The following is a 22,604-nucleotide window of genomic DNA, read 5'->3' as shown; positions in this document are numbered from 1 at the left end:
GCCGGCTTAGAAGATCTTCACATGCCAGATCTTGGATCAACAGGTACGGAATACAATCATTCTTTCAAGCCTCTTGCGAGGACAGTTATGATCGTATATTGGTATAACCACAGATCAGCCTACACGGCTTCTCTGAAAGAAATGGATCAACCACCTCCGTATCATGCCGGTCCGCGACCAATCAGAAACACGCAGCCTCTGTAGGAAGCACTGTTTTCACATGCAAGACTCAATCACGTCACTGGCAGCACGGCGAGTAAAAAGTACGTCAGGTTGGTTCAACAAGTCCACCCTGTTCGAAAGGTCAGCAATCTTGTAGAAGCCGTTGATATATCTACCTATCTCCAACCTAAGTTTCCTAAGTAAATCCCTGTACATCCTACCATGCCTTCCGCTATAGAACTTGGTGCTCCTGACCGTAAAAACGGCGATTTGACCGCCACTGGAGATTCGAATGAACTCTTGTCTCTGCTCAAAGATCAAATCAACAACTTCCCCCCTGGAAAGCAATATAGTATTGCAATCAAAGAAGTCCCTGTGACTGTCGAGCGTCTGCCTTACTATCCTAAAGACGGAGATCGTCTCCAAGATCCCGGCACCGCTCGGGTCAACATTGCTGCTTCCAACGAAAGTCCAAATGGGACCATTCAAGACAACTGGGCTGAAGAGCACAAGCACCAAACTGTACGTCTTGATCTTGGGGTGAAGTATAATGTTATTCAAGATTGCTAATGCTATCTCAGGTCGTACAACAACACGTCGTCTACTGGGACAAGGACCAAGATGGTATCATCTGGCCTCTGGATACTTACAGAGGCTGCCGTGCCTGGGGTTGGAACCCAATCTTGTGCTTGATCGCTACCTTCCTGATCAACGTCAACCTTTCCTACCCTACATCGCCTTCCTGGATCCCGGATCCATTCTTCCGCATTCACATCTCAAATCTTCACAAAGACAAGCACGGCAGTGACTCCATGGCTTTCGACAACGAAGGCAGATTCAGTAAGCACTTGTAAACCATAAGCTATCATATTCCTGAACTGACCAATTCGCAGAACCCCAAAATTTCGAAGACCTGTTCTCAAAGTACGATCGTGGTAACAAGGGCGGACTCGACGCGTATGATCTCATCAGAATGCACAAAGGTCAAAGAATGGCCATGGACTTCTTCGGCTGGAGCGCTGCTTTCTTCGAATGGCTTGCCACTTATCTGTTGCTTTGGCCTGAAGACGGTATCCTGCGCAAGGACGATGTTCGCAGAATCTACGACGGCAGTATCTTCCAGTTCAAGGCTGATGAGTACGCTGAGAAGAAGAAGCACCACGGGCGTGCTAACAAGACCATCGAGAGCAGGAAGAAGCAGACTTAGTTGCTCGGAATGAACAAGAGGATGATGGCAGTGCTATTTGAGCAGCTTCGAGGACCAGTCTCGCATTCAGTATAGATTAGACTTGATGATTATCATCATAACATAGACTTCGGTCAGCTCTCGTGTCACAGCGATACACACTGAATCACCTGTCAGAATGCACGATAACTTTGAGTGGGATCGCCCCGTCCACAGAGAGCAATTCCCCAAAGCTCTCTTTCAAAGTTCAGCACTTGGGGAGAGTGTTATGAAGAAGAAGAAATGTATTAACAACAACGCCTCGCTCGTTCGTCTATCGCATGTAATCAAAGGACTCTCCTGCTCGCACGTCTGAAACGCTCTGCATCTCTAGTTCCAGTCCGGGACGACTCTCTTTGCGTATCTCATAAACTTCCAGAAGCCTACCGCCCACTCCACGCTACCCTCGGGGTCGGTGACTCTCTCAGGCCATGCGATACCGGCACCGAAGAGACCAGGAATCTGTTTGCCGTCCACGTTCTTGAAAGAACCAGTGTCGGGTTGATAATTGTAGGTAATGTCCGAGCCAGCAGCATCCTTGAGTCCAGGCAGAGGATCTCTAGTGTAGCCAATAGCTTGGACATAACGATTACAGCCAGCAAGTTCTTGCTCGTAGGTCCGAGTCTCGTTCTCCTTCTCGTAGGCAATCTTTTGGATGAATCGGCTGACGGGTGATGAACCGAACTTTGCGGGTTCGAGGTTCTCTTTGGCCCATGCCGCCGCGGCGCCCTTGAGGCCTGTGTTGTCGCGCTTGATCCAGCCTTCCATAAACTCGGCGTAGCGGAGAGGGTGTCTGGTGAACCACTTGATCTTCAGATCAGGGTGGGTGGTGGAAGCGAGATTGTAGAGGTTTATGAGCACCAAGACAGCACTGTGGGATGCGCCAATGACAGCAACAGTGGTTGACTCCTTGGGCAGTGACTTTGCCAAAAGGGTCGGACTAAGAGCGTGGTCTAGCTCCAGTGGCGAGAGGTCGGAGATTGAGACTGGGAGTTGCTGGTTTGTCGGAGATGAGCCAGTGCAGAGGATGACTCTTGATGAGATTGCTTTGCTTGTCTCGCCGCTTGAGAGCTTGACGTTGACTACCCAATCGTTCGTTTCGCTTAGGACTGCATCAGTAACCCTGCCTTGACGAGCTTCAACACCAGGTGCCTTTTTCAGACCCTCTGTGAGCAGCAAACACATGTCCGCAGCATAGCCGAGATCGCAACCAGTATCCTGGGGAAGCCCTCGGAGGTAGTCTACTGCATGGGGTGACGGTGTTTCCTTCAAGATTTTCTGGAAGGGTGATACTGCTTCAGCAAAGTCGACAAACAGTTTGACCTTGGTATTTCTGTCTAGGTTAGTGAACAGTTCAGTATATAGATTTCAAGTGAGACTTACGAAGGCACTTCTCTGTATGCTTTGTTCACTCTGCCGGCCTCAAATAGGTCATCTACCCAAAGCACTGGGCCAACCTTTCTTTCCAGAAGGTTTCCAAGTACTGTAATGCCTGCAGGGCCGCCACCACAGACTACGGCAGCGTATTTAGTTCTGTGAACGGACATGTCGGACTTGAATCGTGAAGGAGAGGAGAATGGCGCGAAAGTAGATCCATAAGACGTGCTGCTATCTCTCAAGCATTTCAATGGAAGTGTCCCCGAAGAACCCCTCAATGCTCCCCGAGTGAAAGACGCTCCAGGGACGCGCCATGCTGCTGTGCTGTTCGTATATGCGCGACATAGTGGCCTCGTTAGTTGCTGTCGTGGACATGCAGACGTAGCGAGCACTGCCGCATGTGACAATGTCGGTGACATGGGTGCTGGATAGGGAGTAAAACGTGCAGGAGGAACAGTGGTCGAAGATGACTGGTTAAAGAGTAAATATATTCAAGGGTCCAAGGCCATTTTCGCCACGACTTGCCTCGCGTCGCGCACGCCATGCAACTTTGTTTCAACCTTCGATCAAAGACTCCGCGTCCTTTGATATGGCTCTGGACGAATCGACCCGTTACTGTCCTCCAAGATATCCCTATCTCTGGTGAGCCCCGCAGATTGGTCGTTGACCATTTCAAGGCTACTTGGAATCCTACAGGGCGTGTCTTTCCTGCACAAGCTCATTCGTGATCGAGCACCTTTCCGTATTGTCTCGCGGATCTGTTCCGCTGACAGTGCTCGGCTTCGTTCAAACACCCCGAGCAGTAGCATGTCGCCGTCATTCGTTATTGTCTTCTGCCCAAGATGGAGGTCGCCGTTCTTACATTAGAAAGTTGAGTCTTGACATCAGGTTCCAAGCAAAATACTTTGCTTACTGCATTGTCGCGGTATACTCAGACCTGACGTAGCGACTGTTGTGCCAATGCAGACCATCCATGGCCAATACGACAGAGTCGTTGGTAGCGGTTTTTTTCATCATGATATCGCTTCAGACATGCCTATCGCGGCAACACCGTCCCAGTCATCCTGGTCTGGAAGTTGGAAGTAAGCTTGATAGGCATCATATGATGCAAGTCTCCACCAACGCAGCCATGACAGACAGGATGCTCTTCACCATTTTCTGACTAAATTTGTAATTTGGACACGGAGTTTCCTGTCAAGTCCGATCTGGACCTTCCAATGCTAGTCATTTGACGAGCTCGCGATCATCTAAACAAGCACTGTTGAACCATGACTGCTGGTCTAGTGAGTCGACTTGTCAAATTTCAGTCAGCTTGACGGCCCTTGAACATCTGAGTATCTCTCGGCCCCTTTGCAATCTCGATACGCCTTAGAACCGAAAGGATAAACAGTAACAACATGTCCTCACGACAGAGCCAAAGACGGATAGCTGAAGTATACCGAAATATTTGGGCACCGTAAGTCAAACGCAGCATCGCACGTGACATGTCAAGACTAGCCCGTCAGAGCTAGCTCGAGCCTCGGCTGGTCCTTGCGAGAGATATCGTGCCTGGATGCAGAGCTCTTGTTGTCCTTGTTGTGAGATTATTTTGCTCGATGTCGTCAGTGATGAGAACATTATGATTGGATGGACTGTCGTCCCTACTTCGCTATATTCCATAACAAGAGCTCACTTTCTGGAATATTGGAACTCTCGAAACACGCACGCAACGATAAGGTCTTATCGGTTGTATATTATAGGTACGGCAGAGCATATTGTGCATCTCTCATGTCTGTTATCTGCCGTTTCCAAATTACTCGTGCATGGAAGGCCGCATCGAGTTGGGGGGCACAGAGAGACGACACTTAGGAGTCCATGTTGAGGTCACTGATGCTCTTGACAAGCATTGAACAGTGGCCTGTCTGGCAAGCAGAGCACTTGTCGATGTAACAGCTCCTTGTTGCTGCTGTCGTAGACGACGAGCATTCCTCTCTAATGAACAACCTTTTGGTTACATATTCGCAGCTTCTGCCTGAGATGAAAGGTGGTGATTCCAGCTTCTCGACCTTGGACGCCGATAGCCTCAAGGAGCTGATCAGATACTAGTCCAACAAGTAGATTGGATGGATTGGAACAGTGCATGTTGATGATATGAATTCTGGACAGCAATATCGGGCCAGAATGATCGGGCAAATGCTGTATGTTGTTGCGATCGACTGTGGACTCTCGCACTCAAGAGCCGTATCAGGCCTGATTGTGCAGTTGAAAGAGGTTTCGCCTGGAACAAAAAAGAGCAGAAGAAGCTGGCAGACATCAAGGGCATGAGGACAAGGGGCGGAGCTATGTGGCATAAACACATCGCTTGTGCAGACGTGGTAACCATGCTGCAAGGTGGGAAGATCACAAAGTTGTTTCGATACAGTCAAGCATGTGACAGCGCTGGGGAAGAGATGTCGGTGAGAGAACAAATCCAAAAAATTATGTTTCAGCAGTCTGAATGACGCACACAGCCCCGCAATCGTTCACGATAAGGCGATAAGAGGCAACATAGCGACAACGGAGTGGCCTCCTATGACTTGTTCTCTTCATTGACAAGTCAACCTTTCTTCCCTTCACACATAAGCTTCCGATAGTAGGACACAACAACCATGGCCGAAACAATCACTACAATCTCACCCATCACCAACAAGGGCATCATTGAGCGCAAGGGCCTCAGTGACTCGGAGCTGAGTGACTTGGCTAGCAGATCCGCCGAAGCCTTCAAGACATACAAGAAGACATCGCTGGACGAGCGCAAGAAGTACATCAAGAAGGCTCTGGACATCATCACATCCAAGCAGGATGAGCTCGCAAAGGAGATCACTGAGCAGATGGGTCGACCAATCGCATACACAGCCGTCGAGGTGAAGACTGCCGTCGCTCGTGGCGACTACTTGCTCAAGATTGCCGACGACGCTCTATCAGACACTCCTGGTGAGCCTCAAGAAGGCTTCAAGCGCTTTGTTCGCAAGGTCCCCCTTGGTCCGGTCCTCGTTCTCTTCCCTTGGAACGTAAGTCTTGCTCATGTCTGCCGTCTGGTAGCTCCGTGCTAACCATAGCTCCTGACAGTACCCATACCTGACCCTGGTCAACTCAATCGTACCCGCTCTCTTGTCCGGCAACAGCGTCATCATCAAACCTTCGCCTCAAACACCAACCATTGCTGAGCAAGTTGTCGCTGCATTCAACGAAGCTGGCCTCCCCAAGGACGTTATCCAATTCTTCCACTGTGGTGATTTCCAAAAGATCGAAAAGCTCGTCAAGAACCCCCAGATCTCGCTGGTCTGTTTCACAGGCTCCGTCGCCGGCGGTCTCGCTGTACAGAAGGCCGCAAGCGACAGAGTCGATTCTCGTGTCGGTCTCGAGCTTGGCGGAAAGGATCCTGCCTACATCAGACCCGACGTCGACCTTGCATGGGCTGCTGAGGAGATTGTGGATGGTGCAGTCTTCAACTCGGGCCAAAGTTGCTGCAGTATCGAGCGTGTTTACGTCAACGAGAAGGTCCACGACGACTTCGTCAAGGAGGTGCAAAAGGTCCTGGCCAACTACAAGCTAGGTGATCCTTTCGACAAGTCTACACACGTTGGGCCAGTTGTCTCAAAGCGATCGGCTGAGACTATCCGCGCTCATGTCAAGGACGCTGTCTCCAAGGGTGCCAAAGACGCAACCCCCCAGAACGCATCCTTCGAATCGCCTCCCGCTGATGGTAACTACGTGGCTCCTGTTCTCCTGACCAACGTTTCGCACGATATGGATGTCATGACTGAGGAAACTTTTGGCCCTGTCATTCCTGTCATGAAGGTCAAGGATGACGCCGAGGCCATTAAATGGATGAACGACAGCCAGTTCGGCTTGACTGCCAGTATTTGGACAAAGGAGACTGAAAAGGGTTACGAACTTGCTGATGAGGTCGGGGCTGGAACTGTCTTTGTCAACAGATGTGATTACCCTGCTCCCGACCTTGCTTGGGTTGGTTGGAAAGACTCTGGCAAGGGTCAGACCCTTTCAAAGTTCGGATTCGATCAGTTCTCCAGACTGAAGAGCTACCACATCAAGAACTACCCGAAATAAAGGAATAGCTCCACGTGGGACTGTGGCATTTGATATATGCAAGTATCGACAAAGGGCCATGTGGATTCCTTATCTCGAAACCTTAACAGGAAGGAATGAGGCACGTTCACCATCACCATGCAGAGGGATGTTTAGTTAGTACAGGGGCCAAGAGTGAGACAACACCCCTCTCTTAAGCACGATCAGACTTGATAATCGCAATAATGATAGTACTCGAAGACCAAACATTTTCGCCTGCTGTTCTGACCGAACTTGAGAGTGAACACATCCTCGTTCGAGACAGTCTTATCCGGGGTTATTCTGTCAACGATCTACGCATTCCTCGGCATGCCGAAGCATTCCAGACATCTTGTTCGGCAAGGTTGTCTCGGAAGGAAGGAAAGAATGTGCCAACCATCATGTCTGATGGCCTGTATCAGTCAAAGATTGTCCTAAGCAAGGCAACTGCAACTGTCAGAGCTTCGATATCTGCCAATAATTCGGTCTCTATCAAGCTCGTCGGGTCAACGCAATCTTCTGCAATGTTCAACCTGCAGCTAAATGGCAGGTTTGCTGATTTCGGTTGTTCCTTCGACTTCTGATACCACTTTGTTCGTCCTGCTACTCCAGATTCTTCTTTCTTGTGCCTTTTTGTTGTACCATTTGCACACAACCGGTCGTTTCTCTTCGCCTGTTATTGGGACTTGCCCTCATGTCCCGCTGTTCCTATAGACTTTCGTTTCATCTTTGGCGTGCTCTTTGTCCCTCGTCTTAGTGCTGCTAAAATTGCTTGCGTGCTTCTTTGTCCCTTCCGGAACTGTCTTGACTGCATCGACAGACCGTCTCTCCTAGCGCTACAAGGCTCACACACTTTTTGTCGTCGAACCCCGGGTCTACCAGAGAAAGTGATACTTCCCCGGCTCCTCGGACCGCTCGTGTTGCGTGAGCGTACATAATCCTTTGTTTTCTCCTCGACTCTACGCTCATCGCATCGACATCGAGCGACAACAGAAAACAACGAAAACAAGACAGCATGTGGGCAAAGATCAAGACCTACTTGTGCTGCGGCGAGGAGGATGAGACCGAACGCCCTGTGTTCGTTATTGTAAGTGCCACGGCGTTCTCGACGATGACTCGACTAACGTATTCGCGTTATAGGGCGAGCCCTTCGGATTCGAGCGCAACGAGGTCATCCTCCCTGGCCTGACCGCCGAAGAGTAAGCCGCATTGACTTCACGAAACACATCAAGGCACACTTACTTATGTGACGAAAACTAGGCAAAGCATGATCAACAGTCGCCCTGTTGCACCCACCTACCCCATCAATCCTGATGGAACTGCCCCTATCGCTCGGCTGGACCGTGCCAGAGCTCATACTAGAGCTATCAGCTCCTCGCTCAGATCAGCCAGATCCAATGCCATGTCCAGTGTTGGACACAGGAGTTCGGGGTACTCGGCTCTTGCCAACACTAGTCCTTCCACTGCACAGCCTCACAAAGCCGATGACGATGAGGTTCCTCACGAGATGAAGGAGCTACTTCCTCGCGACGCTGGCGGCCCCGAGACCAGCAGCAGCTTCACCGGAAAGGGAAGCGTTGAGACTGCCATCGCCGGCTGTGAGGAGGACGATGACGGTGGCAGAAGCTTCGGTCGTACCAAGTGAAGAAGTCAGCGCAAGACGTACCCCAATCGCAGTTGGAGGTCGGCAAAGTGAAGCTTGAATGGAGAGAGCAGTAGATGGGTTCGTGAAGAGCGGTAAGCAAAGAGAGCTGCATACGGATCAGATACAATTTCTAAAGATGAGGGAAAGAGCCGGCGGGCTGTGCAAAGCTCTAATTAAAAGTCCTCGATGTCGTACTTTTCTGTCCATGGTTATGCCATGATTCCCTTCCAAGTGCCTGTGTTTGGCATACCAGTAATCGCTTTTTGCGTGACTGTCGGCTTGTGTGGGGGGTTTGGCTATTTGTATGAAGCCAGAATAGTTTTCATGTGAATGTCAATCCAGTGGTAAGTGACGCGGCTTCTGCCTTCATGATGTGTCCATAACATCGTCCAGAACGCCGGCAGGTATTCTTCCTTCGTTGAGAGCCTTCTCCAGACGAGTGATCTCGGCCAAAGTCTTTGCGTTTCTGATCAATTCTTCGATGCGCTTTCTCTCCTTGTCGGTGAGCTTGACACGCGAGATCTTGTCAGCCCCATTCGCATTGGCTGTCGATGAGCCCGTGTTGATTGATCTCGATGAACGGGAGGAAAGAAGCTTCTGGGCGAGTTCGGTTGGCTCTGCCACAGTGCCAAATAGTTCGGCGGCTGTGCTGCGCTCAGCATCCTTGACCTTCTGGAAATCGAGAAATCTGACAGATGGACATCTCGCAATGACCCAGTAGCGGTAGTTCTGTGTGATGTCAGATGGATAGGTTCGGCAGATGGGCGACTGGGGCATGACTGACCTCTCTTGAGGCAACGGGGTTGTCCAACAAGGTCAGATGTGTCAACTTCTTCAGCTCAGCCAACGGGTCGAGGTCGCCAAGTTCGGACAGGGAATTCTGGGTCAAGACAAGAGTGTCAAGGTTTGGGATAGAGTTGTGCAGGCCTGAGGCGATGGCGGTGATGCGGTTTCGGGCGAGGTATAGAGCCTTCAATCTGTGGTTCTTGGGGAAATTGGCCAGTGCCGGGATGTCGTTGTCGGTGAAGTCGATTGCATCTTCATTCTGGCAGCGCAGTCGCATCAGCTTCACGGTCGTTGTCGCAATGCTTGTGGGCGGGCGTACATACCGTGATGAGACCCAAGTTCTCCAGAGCGGGAATTTTATGACCTTTTGTATGCCTATGAATCAGCTAGTTCAAGTATAGTATCTGTCCTTTCATGACAAGGGATGGTAGTACCTCGCAAGTCAAGTTCGCGCTCCTTGAGCGGGTTGAGGTATGAGAGCGAGTGGTGCACAAGCTCCGCTGTGAGTCTCATTGCGTCGTGTGTGTCGAAGGTCTAATCGCGATGCGGATGAGCGTCGTATATGTGTGTCGACTGAAGTATGAGAGAGGGTTGCTGCACTCGACTTGGTCTTCTGCCATTGTTCGAGGCGTCGCAAAAGTGTCGGCGCGCGCAGCTCTTGGCATTCTCTGTATCCATCATGCGCGCTTTCCAAATTGCTTTCCATCGCCGACAGCTTCTGTACATGGCTTTGATTGCTTTTATATCTACTCCTTGAGCGTGCTAATTCTTCGTCTCTCTTTTGCTCATATCCACGTCTTTGTGACATTTGTCCAACCGTTTCCGTCTCCTCATTCAGTACAACAACCCCTCTGCTCCATTTCCCATCGCTTGTCGTATGTGTACATCGCAAGTATGTGATCAATCCCGCCGTATCTTGTACACTGTTGCCTCTCGATCCATTCAACCGATACCTTCTGCCCTCTACACTTGCTCGGCTCCCCAACCTGCGTCGGCATCCCTGTTGTCGCGTGAGCTTTTTGATCATGACAGCACTCGTCGACTCTTACCTCATGTTGGCCGGAGGCTCGATGCTGGGCACGTATTCGAGCACGACATAGGCGATACCAACGAGTATGATGACACCACCTACCAGGTACTTCAAGATGTTGTCCGAGAAGCAGAGGCCTCCAACAAAGATGTAGAAGACTCCGCGTCCGATGAACGAGAACATAAACGAGGCATATCTGGCGACTTGAGGCGGGATTTGGAACTCTGCACACCTCGTTAGACTTGTCCGGTGTAGACCTAAGGGGGCCACGAACCAAGAAGAGCATTGGCAAGACCGAAGAGGATGATGTAGACGGCGCAAATGGTGCTTTGCACGCTGACATGGGGCCAGAATTGACTGATACCTCCAAGAACCTAGTGGTTGACTTCCCATCAGCACACGCTCAAGTCCACCGAGTAATGCGACCCTACCATCAAGGCTCCGGTTGCTAGGTTGACAATGCGGCTGCTTCCGTTAGCTTTCGAATCCATCGTAGACGTCGATTGCCTACGCACAAAATATCTGAGAAGTCCATGACGGCGATATTGCGAATTCCAAGATGCGCAGTCGAGTAGCTGTCAGGGAGTCGTGGGAGAGACAAAGAATGGCAACCTGGAAGCTGTCAATAGACAGCTCGAGGCTGGGGTCTGCGCCAAGCTCCACCGTCGTCACTGCCGTCCTCAGCCACGCGCTTTCCCGACGGGAGTGCTAAAGCCAGCTTCTCTTTGTGCTTGAATCGCAACTTCGTGAACGCTACGTAAAGTCACGTAACTGCGTGCACACATTGTTTCCACGCGTATGCCCATACAAAACTTGATGCTGAAACGAATCTGAAGCTGAAGCTGAAGAGACCACACCTCTGTCAAGAATTTCATTGTTCTTATGTACTGTTCACTGACTTCTCGGACGGCTAGCTTCTACAGGCGAGCTCTTTCAGCCAGAGACTCTTCGACAAGCTTGACTACGGCGGCAGCGCAGCCCCATGAAGTCTGATATCCGTATCCTCCGTGACCGATGCTGTGGACAACCTTGATCCCATTGCCATCTGGGCTCTTGATGGTCTCCCTCTCGGTTCTGATCCCGCCCTTGCGCATTGGTCTCAGCCCAACGCCGTGTCTGATGATATCCAGGGCCTCAATGCCTTTGCCTTCGGGTACAAGACTAGGTGTAAGGGCAATTGCGCGCTTCATGATGCGGGTCGCTAGATTGGGATCTACGGCCGAGTCCCATCTGTCTGCCTGCAAGCAACCTCCGAGGATACAACCACCTCCCGCCGCACGGTGCATAATGTAAACTGCTTCATCATCGCCATCGTCTGTTCCAGAAGTGGTGGCCATGTATCCTGGATCGTTGCGCACGAGAACGATCTGTCCGCGAGCTGGGTACATGTTCTTGTCTTGCACGCCTTCCATGAACAGAGAGAATAAGCCAGTACAGTTCACCACCAGGTCGGCCTTTTGTCCAGAGTGATGCAGTGATGTGGCATCCGCAATGTGCTTTACAACGCCTCTCTTGAATATGACGCCATTCTTGAGGCACTGTGAGACTAGCCAAGGGAGATAGATGGCAGTATTGATACAGACCGAAGTGAAGGAAGTGCCGCCATCCATACCTTCGGGCAATTCTTCCTTACTGAGAACTTTGAACTATGAGATCAAATCGAATCGTTAGTAATCATTGGGCAAAGATGAATGTGGTAGTGTCATACGTTTGGCACAACCTTGCTGAACCAAGCGTCTTCACGAATGAGTTCTGCAAACCATTCGCTAACAGGTCCCTTGTCCTTTTCTCTGCGATAGATGAGAGTGTCTGCAGGGGACAGTTCAGCATTTTCTCGTTTATGTTTTTTGTCCCTCAACTCACCTTGGAAATGAATACCAGCTTCGGGATGCTGTTCAGCAAGCTTCGCTAGTTCCGGCCATGTGTTTCTCTCATACTCTTGTGATGGAGTCCCTTCCTTGCCAACACTTACAACGTCAGTCTGGTTCAAGATCGTAATAGCCACGTGAACTCAAAGAGTACAGACGTACGGTAAATAGTTTGCACCGGCCCATGGAGATGCGTATTCAATGTCATAGTCTCCAGGCATGTGCTTCGCCGCAACAGTGATGCTATAGTTCTTGTTCTTCGATAATGTGAAAGCTGCCGTCAGACCCGACACTCCAGCTCTACAGCTTGGTCAGCAGGACGTCTTTTGAAGGTCTGCTTGCTGTTCAAACTGACCCTAAGACAACCACCTTGTGCTGAGGTGCCATGATGACTGGATTTGATCAAGTGATTGGTTCAGTGTGGATTGCTGCCTACTGTGAGTCTATCACACGCAGTGAGTTTGAGCAAGTGAGCTTCACGAGTTGGAACGTTGGCCAGAATCAAGGCAGCTCGCACTTATATTCTTATCCTTGCTTGTCCGCTTACTTCTTACGCTCGTTGTCCTTCAGTCATCAGTTTCCCGCCCCGCACCGCCGCATTATCTCTCCGCTGGCCGCAAGCCGTGATCGGCTCAGATAGACTCCTGATCTTGCCCGCCAATAAGCGCACCAATTACCAAGAAGCGCACGATCAGATAACGGCAAGTCAGAAACGGAGGAGAGGCTCTGGCATCTGGCATGTAGCTGACTCAAAAGTACGAGTAGCACGGGGTTAGCCCACGGCAATAAGCGACAGAACAAACACAAGAGAGCCGTGAGTTTTGATCCGTCCATGCGCTCATGATTTGGCGGCGTCTTTTCTCGTGAATCTGTGATGAAATGCCAAGCCCTCCAGCTTTCCAATTCTGCTCCTTGTTCTTCACTTACAACTCCTGATCCCCGAGCGTGCTGCTCTACACTTTCACCTGTCATGTCTTTTTAATTTGCTGTTCAATTCGCACCCATGCCTGTCTGCTGTGTCGTTGACTTTGGCTCGCTGATAAACCCTCCCTTACAGCACAATGGGCGGCAGTCAAGAAGAATTTCCACTCTTGAACAGCCTTGGCTTGTATGCTGCCAACATACTCGGTGATGGTATGGAGTCTTTCCATATTCTTTGCCTTCACCCACTAATGTAGCCAGGAAATTGCCTTTTCCACGCACTCAGTGATCAGTTGTACGGACACCAAAGAGAACACCAAGTCATACGTTCCAAGGTCATTGGATACATGCGAGAACATGCCGACTATTACAAGCAATTCATAGATGCTCAGCCTGGAGGTGGCACCCGAAGAAATCCCAAGAGAAAGAATGTCGGTTCATTCTCTGCCGTCTCGGCTGCTCCCTCCGAGGCAGACATCGACCATACGTTCCAGAACCACCTAGAGAGGATGGCAAAAGGTGGCACATATGGTGACAACATGGAGATTTCGGCCTTTAGCTCTGCATACAACGTGGATGTCAAGATCTATCAGCGGGACTTTGCCTACATGATCTCAGGATCTGGTGACGCAGGCGAGAGGGAAATAGCCCACATTGCTTACCATGTTGGTTTCCATGAGCTCGCCATTTCGTACTCATGCTGACGCTTCACAGGCCTGGGAGCATTACTCGTCCATCCGTAACCTCAACGGCCCTCACTCTGGCCCACCCGAAGTCACTGTCAAAGCCTTGTCGCCGGACGAGGAGCAGAAGCAGAAAGAGAAGCTGGCACAAACACCTCACGTGCTCCCTTGGATGGTCGACGTCGTCTCGTCTTCCTTACCCTTCCTCGCAGACAAGCCAACCATCAAACGCACACTTGAAGAATGCAAAGGCAACATCGATGCTGCTGTCGATAAACTCATGGGTGCTGAAGAGAACGGTAGCCTTTCGTCTGCACAAGAAAGCTCAAGCGTCGAGCGTGAGCCTGACAGCGATGAGGAATACCCTGGCAAAGACGGACCCAACAAGAAGCGAGACCGCAGACCGTCGTCTCGACAGCAGTCTCGAGAGGCCAACTCAGATGAGATGCGAGCCAAGTTCGAAAGCCACAACGACTCCGTCGAATCGGTCAAATCCGAGATTTCAGAAACTCCAAGCTCACAATCTGACAAGAAGGGCGAGGCAATTCCTGACACACGCCCCAGACCCACTATCAGACTCAAGTTCAACTCACAAAAGGCTCCTTCTCCAGCACCTGTCCCCGCCAAAGGGCCTCAACGACAGACTGCCCGAGACAAGAAAGACATGAAGAAGCAGGCTCAAAAGGCTGCTCGTAAAGAGCGGGAGCAGGCCGCAGCTGACAGCGATCGCCCTGACAGCCCCAACACATCTGGTATGAAGCTGCGCAGCAAAGGCATGGTCAACACTCCACCCATCGAGTCTGGTTTCCGTACCCTCTTCATCTGAACTGGATGCTTTTCATGCCTATGGCCTTTCGGTATCGGATGAAGGGCGGTCATGCCGGTACATGAGCAACACGCCCTCACATCCTCTTTTCTTCTTTTATGGCTCTCAATGATGCATAGCGTGGGCACTTTGACGGTCCGGAACTGTGATTTTTCTATACCACCATGAGCATGGCGACGGCGTACACAGGAGTAATGGTGGTGCATTTAGGATACGAATTGGCATCGATATGCCAGAAGCATGGCATGATGACACTAGACGGGTACTGTAACCCGAGCTTCTAATCTTTTTGGTTTCATAGCGATCAGTAACACTCAAGACGAGGTGTAACGCAATACAATGTCCCTCTGATCGATCAGTGCTTCCCCCTGAATATGAAGTTCTTGCACTGTGAAATTTTTGCGTTTTCGGCTCGCGAGTCCTGTGTTCGTACGAATTTTCTGATATTCTTGCTGTACAGTACCACAGTCGCGGCGATCTATGCCTGTTCCTGTTCTTGTTCAAGATAACGTCATCGAAATTCGTCTACAATGTCCACATCGCGCAAAACTGTTGACCGAGCTTCGATCTCGGACTCCGGTCAGCAAGTGTCTCTCAACAAAGTCCTACGAGTTTCTACCCGATCAACACATGTCGACCCCCATGAACTACCTAGTAACCGGCGCAGGCAGAGGTATTGGACGCGGACTCGCCCGCAATCTCCTCGCGCAAGGCCACCGAGTCTTCCTCTTGGATAGCAACGAGAGTGAGCTTTCAAACACTCTTTCACTTGCATCAGACTGGGCAAAGTCCTCCTTTTCGGTCTCTAGCAACAGCCTTTACAAAGGCAAGGTTGTTGATCTCAGAAACCGAGAAGAGATCAAGAATGTTGTCGGCGAGGTGAATGAGTTCTTCGGCGGCAGACTACACGCCTTGGTAAACAATGCATTCGCAACTCCACACACATGGAGAGACGAGAAAGGCATGGAAGATGATCCATCGTCTGACGACATCATGGATCAATGGGATGATAAGATCGCTGTCGGACTGACGGCTCCATTCCTCCTATCGAGACTCTGCGTGCCCATGCTCAAAGGCAAAGGCAAAGAATCAAGTGCTGGTTGTATTATCAACATTGCCTCCACTCGGGCAGAACAGGCAGAAGATAATCACGAAGGCTATAGCGCAGCCAAAGGGGGGATCCTTGGGCTCACACAAAGCATGTCCATCAGTCTAGGACATAGGCACAACATCCGTGTCAATGCGATAATCCCTGGCTGGATCAATGTCGAAAACGAGAACAAAGCAGCAGACGAGAAAAATGCCAAGTGGGAAGACGGCATGACGGATGAAGATCACTCCTGGCACCCCGCTGGTCGAGTCGGAAAGGTCGAGGACATCTACAAAGCAGTCAAGTTCCTCGTCGAATCTGACTTTGTTACTGGCGAGAAAATTGTGGTCGACGGCGGTGTCACTCGAAAGATGTACTACCCAGAATAGGACACGCCGAGCTATACGACTAATGTAACGTCGAAGGTTCCGTTCACATGATCAAGGTGCAGACGATATTATTTGGCTTAAGCACGCTGTCATTTATAGCGGATTCTTGATGCAGTGCATTGCACACCTCCAACGTATGATATTGATGAAAGAGGTCTTCAGGAACATAGATACTCAAAAAGCCAGACGTGTTGCCCAACAAGAGTACTAGAGGACGACACGATTTCAGCAGCCGTTGAGGAGGTGCAATTATACGCCTCTGTTGATTGGAAATGCTCGCGGCGACGTTATTCTGTTTCAATGGATATCTCAAGGGCTTTCACAGACGTTTGCGAAAGAGCGGTTTTGCAGTTGTGTGGTTTCTACAGAGCACCTGGCCGGGTGAGCTCAATTCATTTCCGCAGAACTCCGCCTTCTCCGTTTAGATACAACCACAAAGCCGCCCCTCCTGACGCTGCTTCTTGGTATGATCGCGAACCAGATGCACGGGCCCGTGATAGAAAACGAGCCAACCGATTTCGGCCTGATTCATAAACGAAACCCGCCCTTTCCATACGCCTAAATTCGAGAGATGACTATCACTCTCATGACCATACTAGCTGGGAACTGAGTATCATTTGTTTGATGCTGATATGGCGATGAGATCAATCTGATCAGGCAGATTATGCCAAGCCAAGTTATCAATCAGATAAAATGGCGCGGATCAATTCGAAGCTAGTTCACTAGCGCGGGGCTCATGGTTTCATCCAAGCCATCCATCGTGCTTTTCTCCTTCCACAGGGCGTACAAACCTATCTACGTGGCCGATTCGGCGTTATACAACGGCTGGCGTCAGACCATCTTATCATTTGTGGGAGAGCTATAAGTTCAGGAGGTGGTAGCATGGCTGTGCTAACGCTCCATCGATATGAGTTTTGCTCGAGGAATTCTCAGACCACTCTTCCTGCGTAGCTTCGGTAGGAATACCAAGACCCCGTGCTCGGCAATTGTGGAAACGCCATTTCTTTACAACAAAACCTTTTTGTCCCCTCAACTCCGATTATTCACATCCACCCATCGGTTTTCTTCTACCATGCCATCCAACGAAGGTCCCAACGTTCTTCAGAACACCCCCAAAGTTCTCATCATCGGAGGCTCGTACTCTGGTCTGGCAGCAACAGTAAATCTTCTAGATCTCTGTGATGGGAAGCCACCTCGCTTTTCCTCTGCACCAGCAAATGACAACTCCAAATCAATCTCCAAACTGCCTGTTGATATCACTATTGTTGACGAACGCGATGGCTACTGTATGTGATATCTGATCAGTCATTAGCAAACCTGAGCTCACCAGTCTCTAGATCATCTGATTGGAAACCCACTAGCATTTGCTTCCGACGACGCCGCCTCTAAGAGCTGGACCAGGTTTAGGGACATTCCTGCCTTGAAGCTACCTAACGTGCGCTTTTTGCAAGGCAGTGTTGCCACAATTGATTGCGAGAAGAAAGTTGCATGGATAGTAGATACTGTCACCGAGCAACGACGTCAAGAGCCGTACGACTACCTTCTTGTTGCTTCTGGTCTCAGAAGGACCTCTCCTGTTGTACCACAGGCATTGGATAGAGATCAGTTCCTTGCCGAGGCTAGAACGCATACGAAATCCATCAGAGATGCTAAAGAGGGCGTGGTAGTCATCGGTGGGGGTATGTCAGCTCGTTTCCAAATACTCAGCTAAGTACCGTACTAACTGTCCTAGGTGCTGTTGGAATCGAGATGGCGAGCGAGATAAAGGTTATTGAGCCCTGGCAAAAGGTCACTCTCATTCATTCGAGAGATAAACTCCTATCTGCAGAGCCTCTGCCGGATGACTTCAAAGAACGTAGTCTTGAAGTGCTCAAAGAGGCCGGTGTAGAGGTTATCATGGGACAGAGGGTGACCGACACAACGACTATCAAGACCGACGCCGGTTCAAAATCATGGAGACTCACTCTAGCCAATGGAGAGCAAATTACGGCTGGTCATGTCATCACAGCAATCTCAAGGAGTACACCGACATCCGGTTATCTCCCAGCCACAGCTCTGGACAAGCACGGTTATGTCAAGATCGACGCCTCGTACGTGATACGCGACTCTCCATTTATTTCCCACTGACTCCAATATAGACTAAGATTCACCGGCGACGTTCCAAACTCACAAAGTCATTTCGCAGCTGGAGACATTGCCTCATGGTCCGGCATCAAGCGCTGCGGAGGAGCCATGCACATGGGTCACTACTGCGCCATTAACATTCACCAAGACATGCTCAAGCATCGCTATGGCCAGCTGCCCACATACAAGGAACTTTCAGAGTTCCCGAATATCATGGGTCTTGCTGTAGGTAAGAAAGCCGTCATCTTCGACTCGACAAACGGAACTTCTTCTGGTGAGGATCTCATGGGAAGCTATTTCGGCAATGATCTTGCAAATTCTAGTATGTATTGTTGGTCCTCGGTTGTGAGTCTCACAATACTGACATCTATCACAGTCTGTTGGAACTATATGAAGCTTGGGCAAGCTATCACGGTGTAAATTGAATGTTTATATGTATTGAGGAATCCAAATGGTGCTTGCATGCTCTGGCAGCACATGTACGCGCATGTGCTCGAATAAGGATCGTTTTATTCTCCGATCTCCGTGAGAAGGTCGCCGAAGTGAGGAAAGGCTCGATGAAGGTTTCACAGCTATCTCGATGACCCAAAACGAACGAACGATTTTGACGATCAAGGAAAGCGCAGGGCTTTATTCAACGAGGTGGCCCCTCTTCGCACCAATGAGTTGTAAGGAGATCAACTCAGCGGACTGAAGACGGTAAAAGAACTGGGTATAAAAAGTATACTTAAACTAGACAACAGCGTTCCACAAACAAAACGCGTTACTGCAATCCAAGTGTTCATCTCTTCCTTCACATGACAACGCACTCGGCCTCGTCTCTCTTTTGATTGCTTCTAGTCAAGCGACCTTGATTGGGCTGTGGTCTGCCAGCTTTGCCTTTACGGATCTCTTCAAGCCTTTCTACGGCCTTGGGGAACTTGTACGAGGCGGCTCTTGTGTACCACTTCTTTCCCTCCTCCAGACTAACAGGACAACCAATACCGTTCTCAATGTAGTAGCCCAAAGCATACATGGCCTTTGCAAGAGGAGGTTCACTGACCGCAGCTTTGCGTGCCCAGAGATATGCTTCTTGATCTGATTGGTTCAATATGCCTTCTGCGCCCGTAAGATACCAACCGGACAGTGCGAGCTCGGAGTTGTGTTCTCCCTGTGCTGCAGCTTTCGTGTACCATGCAATAGAGTTTCGCGAGTCGACCGGTAGACCCAACGATCCATACTCGAAGGCTTGACCTAGTCTGAATTGCGATTGCTTGTAGCCCATCTTGGCTGCTTGCATGTACATTTTCTGTGCGTACTTCTCGTCGGGCTTGACTGCTGCGCTAATGGCGGGATCAGGGTTACCTGCTTCATGGAGACGTGCTAGCTCGTGGATGGCATGAGGGTTGGTGGTATCGGCGTTGTCGGCAGCTCGTTTGAGATAGACGACTGATTGCCCTACATTTCTCTGCTGGCCGAGCAGACCTCTGAGCAGAATCATGCCCATCTTGAACATGGCTGCCACGTCTTGAAGTTGTGCGGCGCGTTGGTACCATTGCACGGCTTTGTGGTAGTCCCGCTTGGTGCCGCCTCCCTCCTCAGCACCCATCTCACAGCACATGGCAGTTCGGTAAGCTGCAGCACCATGTCCGGCTTTGGCCGCACTTTGGTAAAGCGAAAAGGCTTGTTTTGGGTCTGGTTCTAATCCAAGGTCTCCAGATCCGTAGCAGTCTGCAAGGTAGAACATTGCTTCTGGGTAGTTTGCGGCGACCAACTTCTTCACGCGCTTATGAGCATCTAACACGTAACGCTCGCTGTTCTTTGCGGTTGATTTGGCGTCAAGACGACCATTTTCTGATGCCAACACGGTTGAAGCTTCGACAAGTTTCTTGACCAACGCCATCGAGGCCTTCATGTCGTTGGGATTGGCATCTACTTTTGAACGCAGCAGATCGAGCTCACTATTTGTGACTGGCCCAGATGTGCTGTTATCATTTCCAGTAGGAGACTTTGGCAGTGAAGTCTGAGGACGAATGCTTGATGAAGTATCTGTATTGTTGGCGTAGTTGCGCACAGGTGCAGGTTTTGGGGGTTGCGTGGGAGGAGCGTTGTTTAGACCAGGCCTCACAGGAACCGGATGACTTGGTAAAGCATCAGGATTGGCAGACTGACTGTGGCCATATTGCTGAGCTCCTGGTGCTGTCTGTGGGGCAGATCTCTGTTTGCCGAGTGGAGCACCAAAAGAGCGATCGGATGATGGCGGTGGGGCAAAGCCATTCTGAGTGGCAGGCGCACTCGGAGATCTGTCATCCATAGGAAAGCGTTGATTTGGTGCCCTTCCATTCATTGTTGGATCGGGAACATAACCATATTCAGCTTGTCTACCTGGGGGAGGAGCAAATCCACTCGCGACTGCGGGAGCACTTGGAGCTCTGTCACCAGAAAACTGGCGCTGAGCAGGGGCTCGGCCATCCATTGGCATGCCTGGTCTTAAATCTTGTGGTCCTGGCATTGGCCTTCTAGATGGGGGTCCCCGAGACTGTGACCGAATTCCACTGTTTGACGGACCAGATTGCATCGGCTCCGGAGGCATGGATCCTGGGGGCATTGGTCGGGGTGGTTGTGGACCACGACGAGCTTGCCCATTAGGCATAGGTCCCGGAGGCATGCCGCCCATCGGACCCTGACCTGGAGGTATTGGTCCCCTTTGAGGTGGCCCACGAGGCATTCTTCCGTCTGAAGCTGGGCCAGGCGTGTTGCCGTTCATCATGGGCCCGCGCTGCATGCTAGGATTCGGCATGGGTGGTTGTCCGTTGAACAACTGGCCATAATGTGGATCTTGGTCGTCGGAAGTGAAGGCTCTTTGTTGTTGAGGAGGCCTAGGCTGCCTAGGGCCAGGGTCGTCATAACTCTGGCTCCGCTGTTGGTTCTGCGGCGGCATCATATGATTCTGACTGGGATATTCTTGTTTGTACTGATGTCCTCTCAGAGGCCGTCCAGATTGATCTGTCCTTACGTCATAACCTTCGTTACGCGGCTGACTATATATTTGGGGCTCGTGTATAGAGGGCTGGCCGTTGTAACTGTAGTCATGCTGAGGGTTTTGTGGCTGGTAGTGTGTCGGTGGTGTGGGCTTTGAGGGTTGCTCGCGATAAGCATGATCATGTTTGGGAGGTTGTGGCGGCCTCGTAGAAGCAAGATATTGATCGTCGAGATTGCGATTATGTCGTGGGTCTCGATGTGACTGAGTTTGATGGTACATGTTCTGAGCGGGGTGGTGTGGGAGAGCGTCAGGATAGTTCGGCTCGGGAGACTGAGTGATCTGCTGGCCCTGGAAACCAAAATCGAAGGCATTAACTTCTTCCTGTACAGGGGTACGCTGGCGCAAATCTGGTGTTGACTTGGCCGAGTTCAGCTTGCTGGAAGCGGTTTGGTAGCCAGGCGCCGGTTGCGGAGGCAGAGCAGGGCTCTTCATGTTGTCGAGATCTCTGTCTATGGTAGGCTGGCGCTTGTGGATAGTCGGTCTGTCAAAGTCGGGCATAGCGGCTTCTATCTCATCTTCGCGGTTCATGGGTCGCGGAGGCTCTTGATAGTAATCATCGTAGACGCCGCCCAGGCTTTCATGCTTGTCGCCATGATGATTCCATGGTTGCTGAGGCTGAGTGAAGTCATCTTGGTAGGCTGAGGCATTGGAGAGATGGGCTGCTTGCGATATGCGTGCTTCGTAGGGGACATGTGTGACGGGAACAATGGCTGGACGATGGCGTGCCGTAACACTGCTCAGTTGAGGAGACTCTATGACGTGTGCATCGCCGGCGATTCTCGTATCCAGGGGAGCCAGGAAAGGACGTTCACGACCGTTTGCCGAATCGCTTGTTGAGGGGCGGGACGAAGTTGAATACGGAGGACTGAAGGTTGGCAGAGGTGCGAGCTGGGCTGGCGCTCGTTGTGGAGGACTGCGGTAGGGATCGCGTTGTTCATCCTGTCTGACGGCCCTAAAGTCTTGTGCATGTGCGTCCTGTCTGATGGGCCTCGGGTCTTGTGCATATGTATCCTGTCTGACAGACCTCATGTCTTGTGCATGTACGTCCTGTCTGACAGGACCGATATCTCGTGGACGAGCATCCGGTCTGGCGTGTCTCAAGTCTTGCGGAGGGGCATCCTGTCTGGCATATCTCAGGTCTTGCGGAGGGGCATCCTGTCTGGCATATCTCAGGTCTTGCGGAGGGGCATCCTGCCTGGCATATCTCGAATCTTGCGGGGGGGCATCATGTCTGGTGGGTCTCGAGTCTTGAGGATGGGATGGTGGGGGTCCAGCAGCATCTTGTGGACGAAGTTGTGGGATTGGATGGGCCGAGTCTTGTGAGCGGAAGTGCGGTATGGGGTGCGGCAGATCTTGAGGGCGCGAATGCG

The 22,604-nt window shown here is 50.9% G+C and overlaps 11 protein-coding genes across 11 annotated transcripts; 5 read left to right on the top strand and 6 right to left on the bottom strand.

Annotated features, from left to right (window-relative positions):
• Positions 1-384: 384 nt before the first annotated feature.
• M438DRAFT_272095 (Caleosin-domain-containing protein) lies at positions 385-1,369 on the top strand (the record flags this gene model as incomplete). Its single annotated transcript, XM_029900534.1, has 3 exons — positions 385-684; positions 744-1,002; positions 1,056-1,369. The coding sequence occupies 3 exons, from the start codon at positions 385-387 to the stop codon at positions 1,367-1,369; spliced, it is 873 nt and encodes a 290-aa protein (XP_029761730.1).
• A 348-nt stretch (positions 1,370-1,717) lies between these two features.
• Positions 1,718-2,934, bottom strand: M438DRAFT_271898 (uncharacterized protein; the record flags this gene model as incomplete). The annotated part of the gene is made up of 2 exons (XM_029900513.1): positions 1,718-2,720; positions 2,771-2,934. 2 exons carry the CDS (start codon positions 2,932-2,934, stop codon positions 1,718-1,720), a joined length of 1,167 nt encoding a protein of 388 aa, XP_029761729.1.
• A 2,404-nt stretch (positions 2,935-5,338) lies between these two features.
• Positions 5,339-7,006, top strand: M438DRAFT_344848 (ALDH-like protein). The gene is made up of 2 exons (XM_029905311.1): positions 5,339-5,793; positions 5,852-7,006. Exons 1-2 carry the CDS (start codon positions 5,392-5,394, stop codon positions 6,851-6,853), a joined length of 1,404 nt encoding a protein of 467 aa, XP_029761728.1. The 5' UTR covers positions 5,339-5,391; the 3' UTR covers positions 6,854-7,006.
• A 517-nt stretch (positions 7,007-7,523) lies between these two features.
• Positions 7,524-7,986, bottom strand: M438DRAFT_197522 (uncharacterized protein). Its single transcript, XM_029899314.1, has one exon. It carries the CDS (start codon positions 7,865-7,867, stop codon positions 7,613-7,615), a length of 255 nt encoding a protein of 84 aa, XP_029761727.1. The 5' UTR covers positions 7,868-7,986; the 3' UTR covers positions 7,524-7,612.
• Positions 7,987-8,861: 875 nt separating this feature from the next.
• Positions 8,862-9,794, bottom strand: M438DRAFT_271945 (U2-associated snRNP A; the record flags this gene model as incomplete). The annotated part of the gene is made up of 4 exons (XM_029900517.1): positions 8,862-9,224; positions 9,280-9,540; positions 9,605-9,645; positions 9,716-9,794. The coding sequence occupies 4 exons, from the start codon at positions 9,792-9,794 to the stop codon at positions 8,862-8,864; spliced, it is 744 nt and encodes a 247-aa protein (XP_029761726.1).
• Positions 9,795-9,996: 202 nt separating this feature from the next.
• Positions 9,997-10,919, bottom strand: M438DRAFT_317212 (COPI associated). The gene is made up of 5 exons (XM_029902735.1): positions 10,827-10,919; positions 10,743-10,776; positions 10,586-10,685; positions 10,331-10,535; positions 9,997-10,281 (listed from the first exon to the last, which is right to left on the bottom strand). Exons 1-5 carry the CDS (start codon positions 10,844-10,846, stop codon positions 10,245-10,247), a joined length of 396 nt encoding a protein of 131 aa, XP_029761725.1. The 5' UTR covers positions 10,847-10,919; the 3' UTR covers positions 9,997-10,244.
• A 140-nt stretch (positions 10,920-11,059) lies between these two features.
• On the bottom strand, positions 11,060-12,837 carry M438DRAFT_344842 (FAD dependent oxidoreductase). The gene is made up of 5 exons (XM_029905310.1): positions 12,535-12,837; positions 12,342-12,479; positions 12,175-12,278; positions 12,020-12,120; positions 11,060-11,957 (listed from the first exon to the last, which is right to left on the bottom strand). Exons 1-5 carry the CDS (start codon positions 12,564-12,566, stop codon positions 11,229-11,231), a joined length of 1,104 nt encoding a protein of 367 aa, XP_029761724.1. The 5' UTR covers positions 12,567-12,837; the 3' UTR covers positions 11,060-11,228.
• A 214-nt stretch (positions 12,838-13,051) lies between these two features.
• On the top strand, positions 13,052-14,996 carry M438DRAFT_344841 (cysteine proteinase). Its single transcript, XM_029905309.1, has 3 exons — positions 13,052-13,313; positions 13,362-13,765; positions 13,815-14,996. The coding sequence occupies exons 1-3, from the start codon at positions 13,241-13,243 to the stop codon at positions 14,607-14,609; spliced, it is 1,272 nt and encodes a 423-aa protein (XP_029761723.1). The 5' UTR covers positions 13,052-13,240; the 3' UTR covers positions 14,610-14,996.
• Positions 14,997-15,175: 179 nt separating this feature from the next.
• Positions 15,176-16,435, top strand: M438DRAFT_344840 (NAD(P)-binding protein). The gene has a single exon (XM_029905308.1). It carries the CDS (start codon positions 15,240-15,242, stop codon positions 16,086-16,088), a length of 849 nt encoding a protein of 282 aa, XP_029761722.1. The 5' UTR covers positions 15,176-15,239; the 3' UTR covers positions 16,089-16,435.
• A 725-nt stretch (positions 16,436-17,160) lies between these two features.
• M438DRAFT_271949 (FAD/NAD(P)-binding domain-containing protein) lies at positions 17,161-18,632 on the top strand (the record flags this gene model as incomplete). Its single annotated transcript, XM_029900518.1, has 4 exons — positions 17,161-17,374; positions 17,426-17,767; positions 17,821-18,178; positions 18,227-18,632. 4 exons carry the CDS (start codon positions 17,161-17,163, stop codon positions 18,630-18,632), a joined length of 1,320 nt encoding a protein of 439 aa, XP_029761721.1.
• A 373-nt stretch (positions 18,633-19,005) lies between these two features.
• M438DRAFT_248448 (HCP-like protein) lies at positions 19,006-20,352 on the bottom strand (the record flags this gene model as incomplete). The annotated part of the gene is made up of 1 exon (XM_029899618.1): positions 19,006-20,352. A coding segment is annotated over one exon (1,347 nt), but the record flags the coding sequence as incomplete, so codon positions are not given.
• Positions 20,353-22,604: the final 2,252 nt, after the last annotated feature.

The sequence above is a fragment of the Aureobasidium pullulans genome (assembly GCF_000721785.1).
Source record: "Aureobasidium pullulans EXF-150 unplaced genomic scaffold scaffold_7, whole genome shotgun sequence".
Classification (NCBI taxonomy): Eukaryota; Fungi; Ascomycota; class Dothideomycetes; order Dothideales; family Saccotheciaceae; genus Aureobasidium; species Aureobasidium pullulans.
This window is presented reverse-complemented; position numbering and strand designations above follow the sequence as displayed.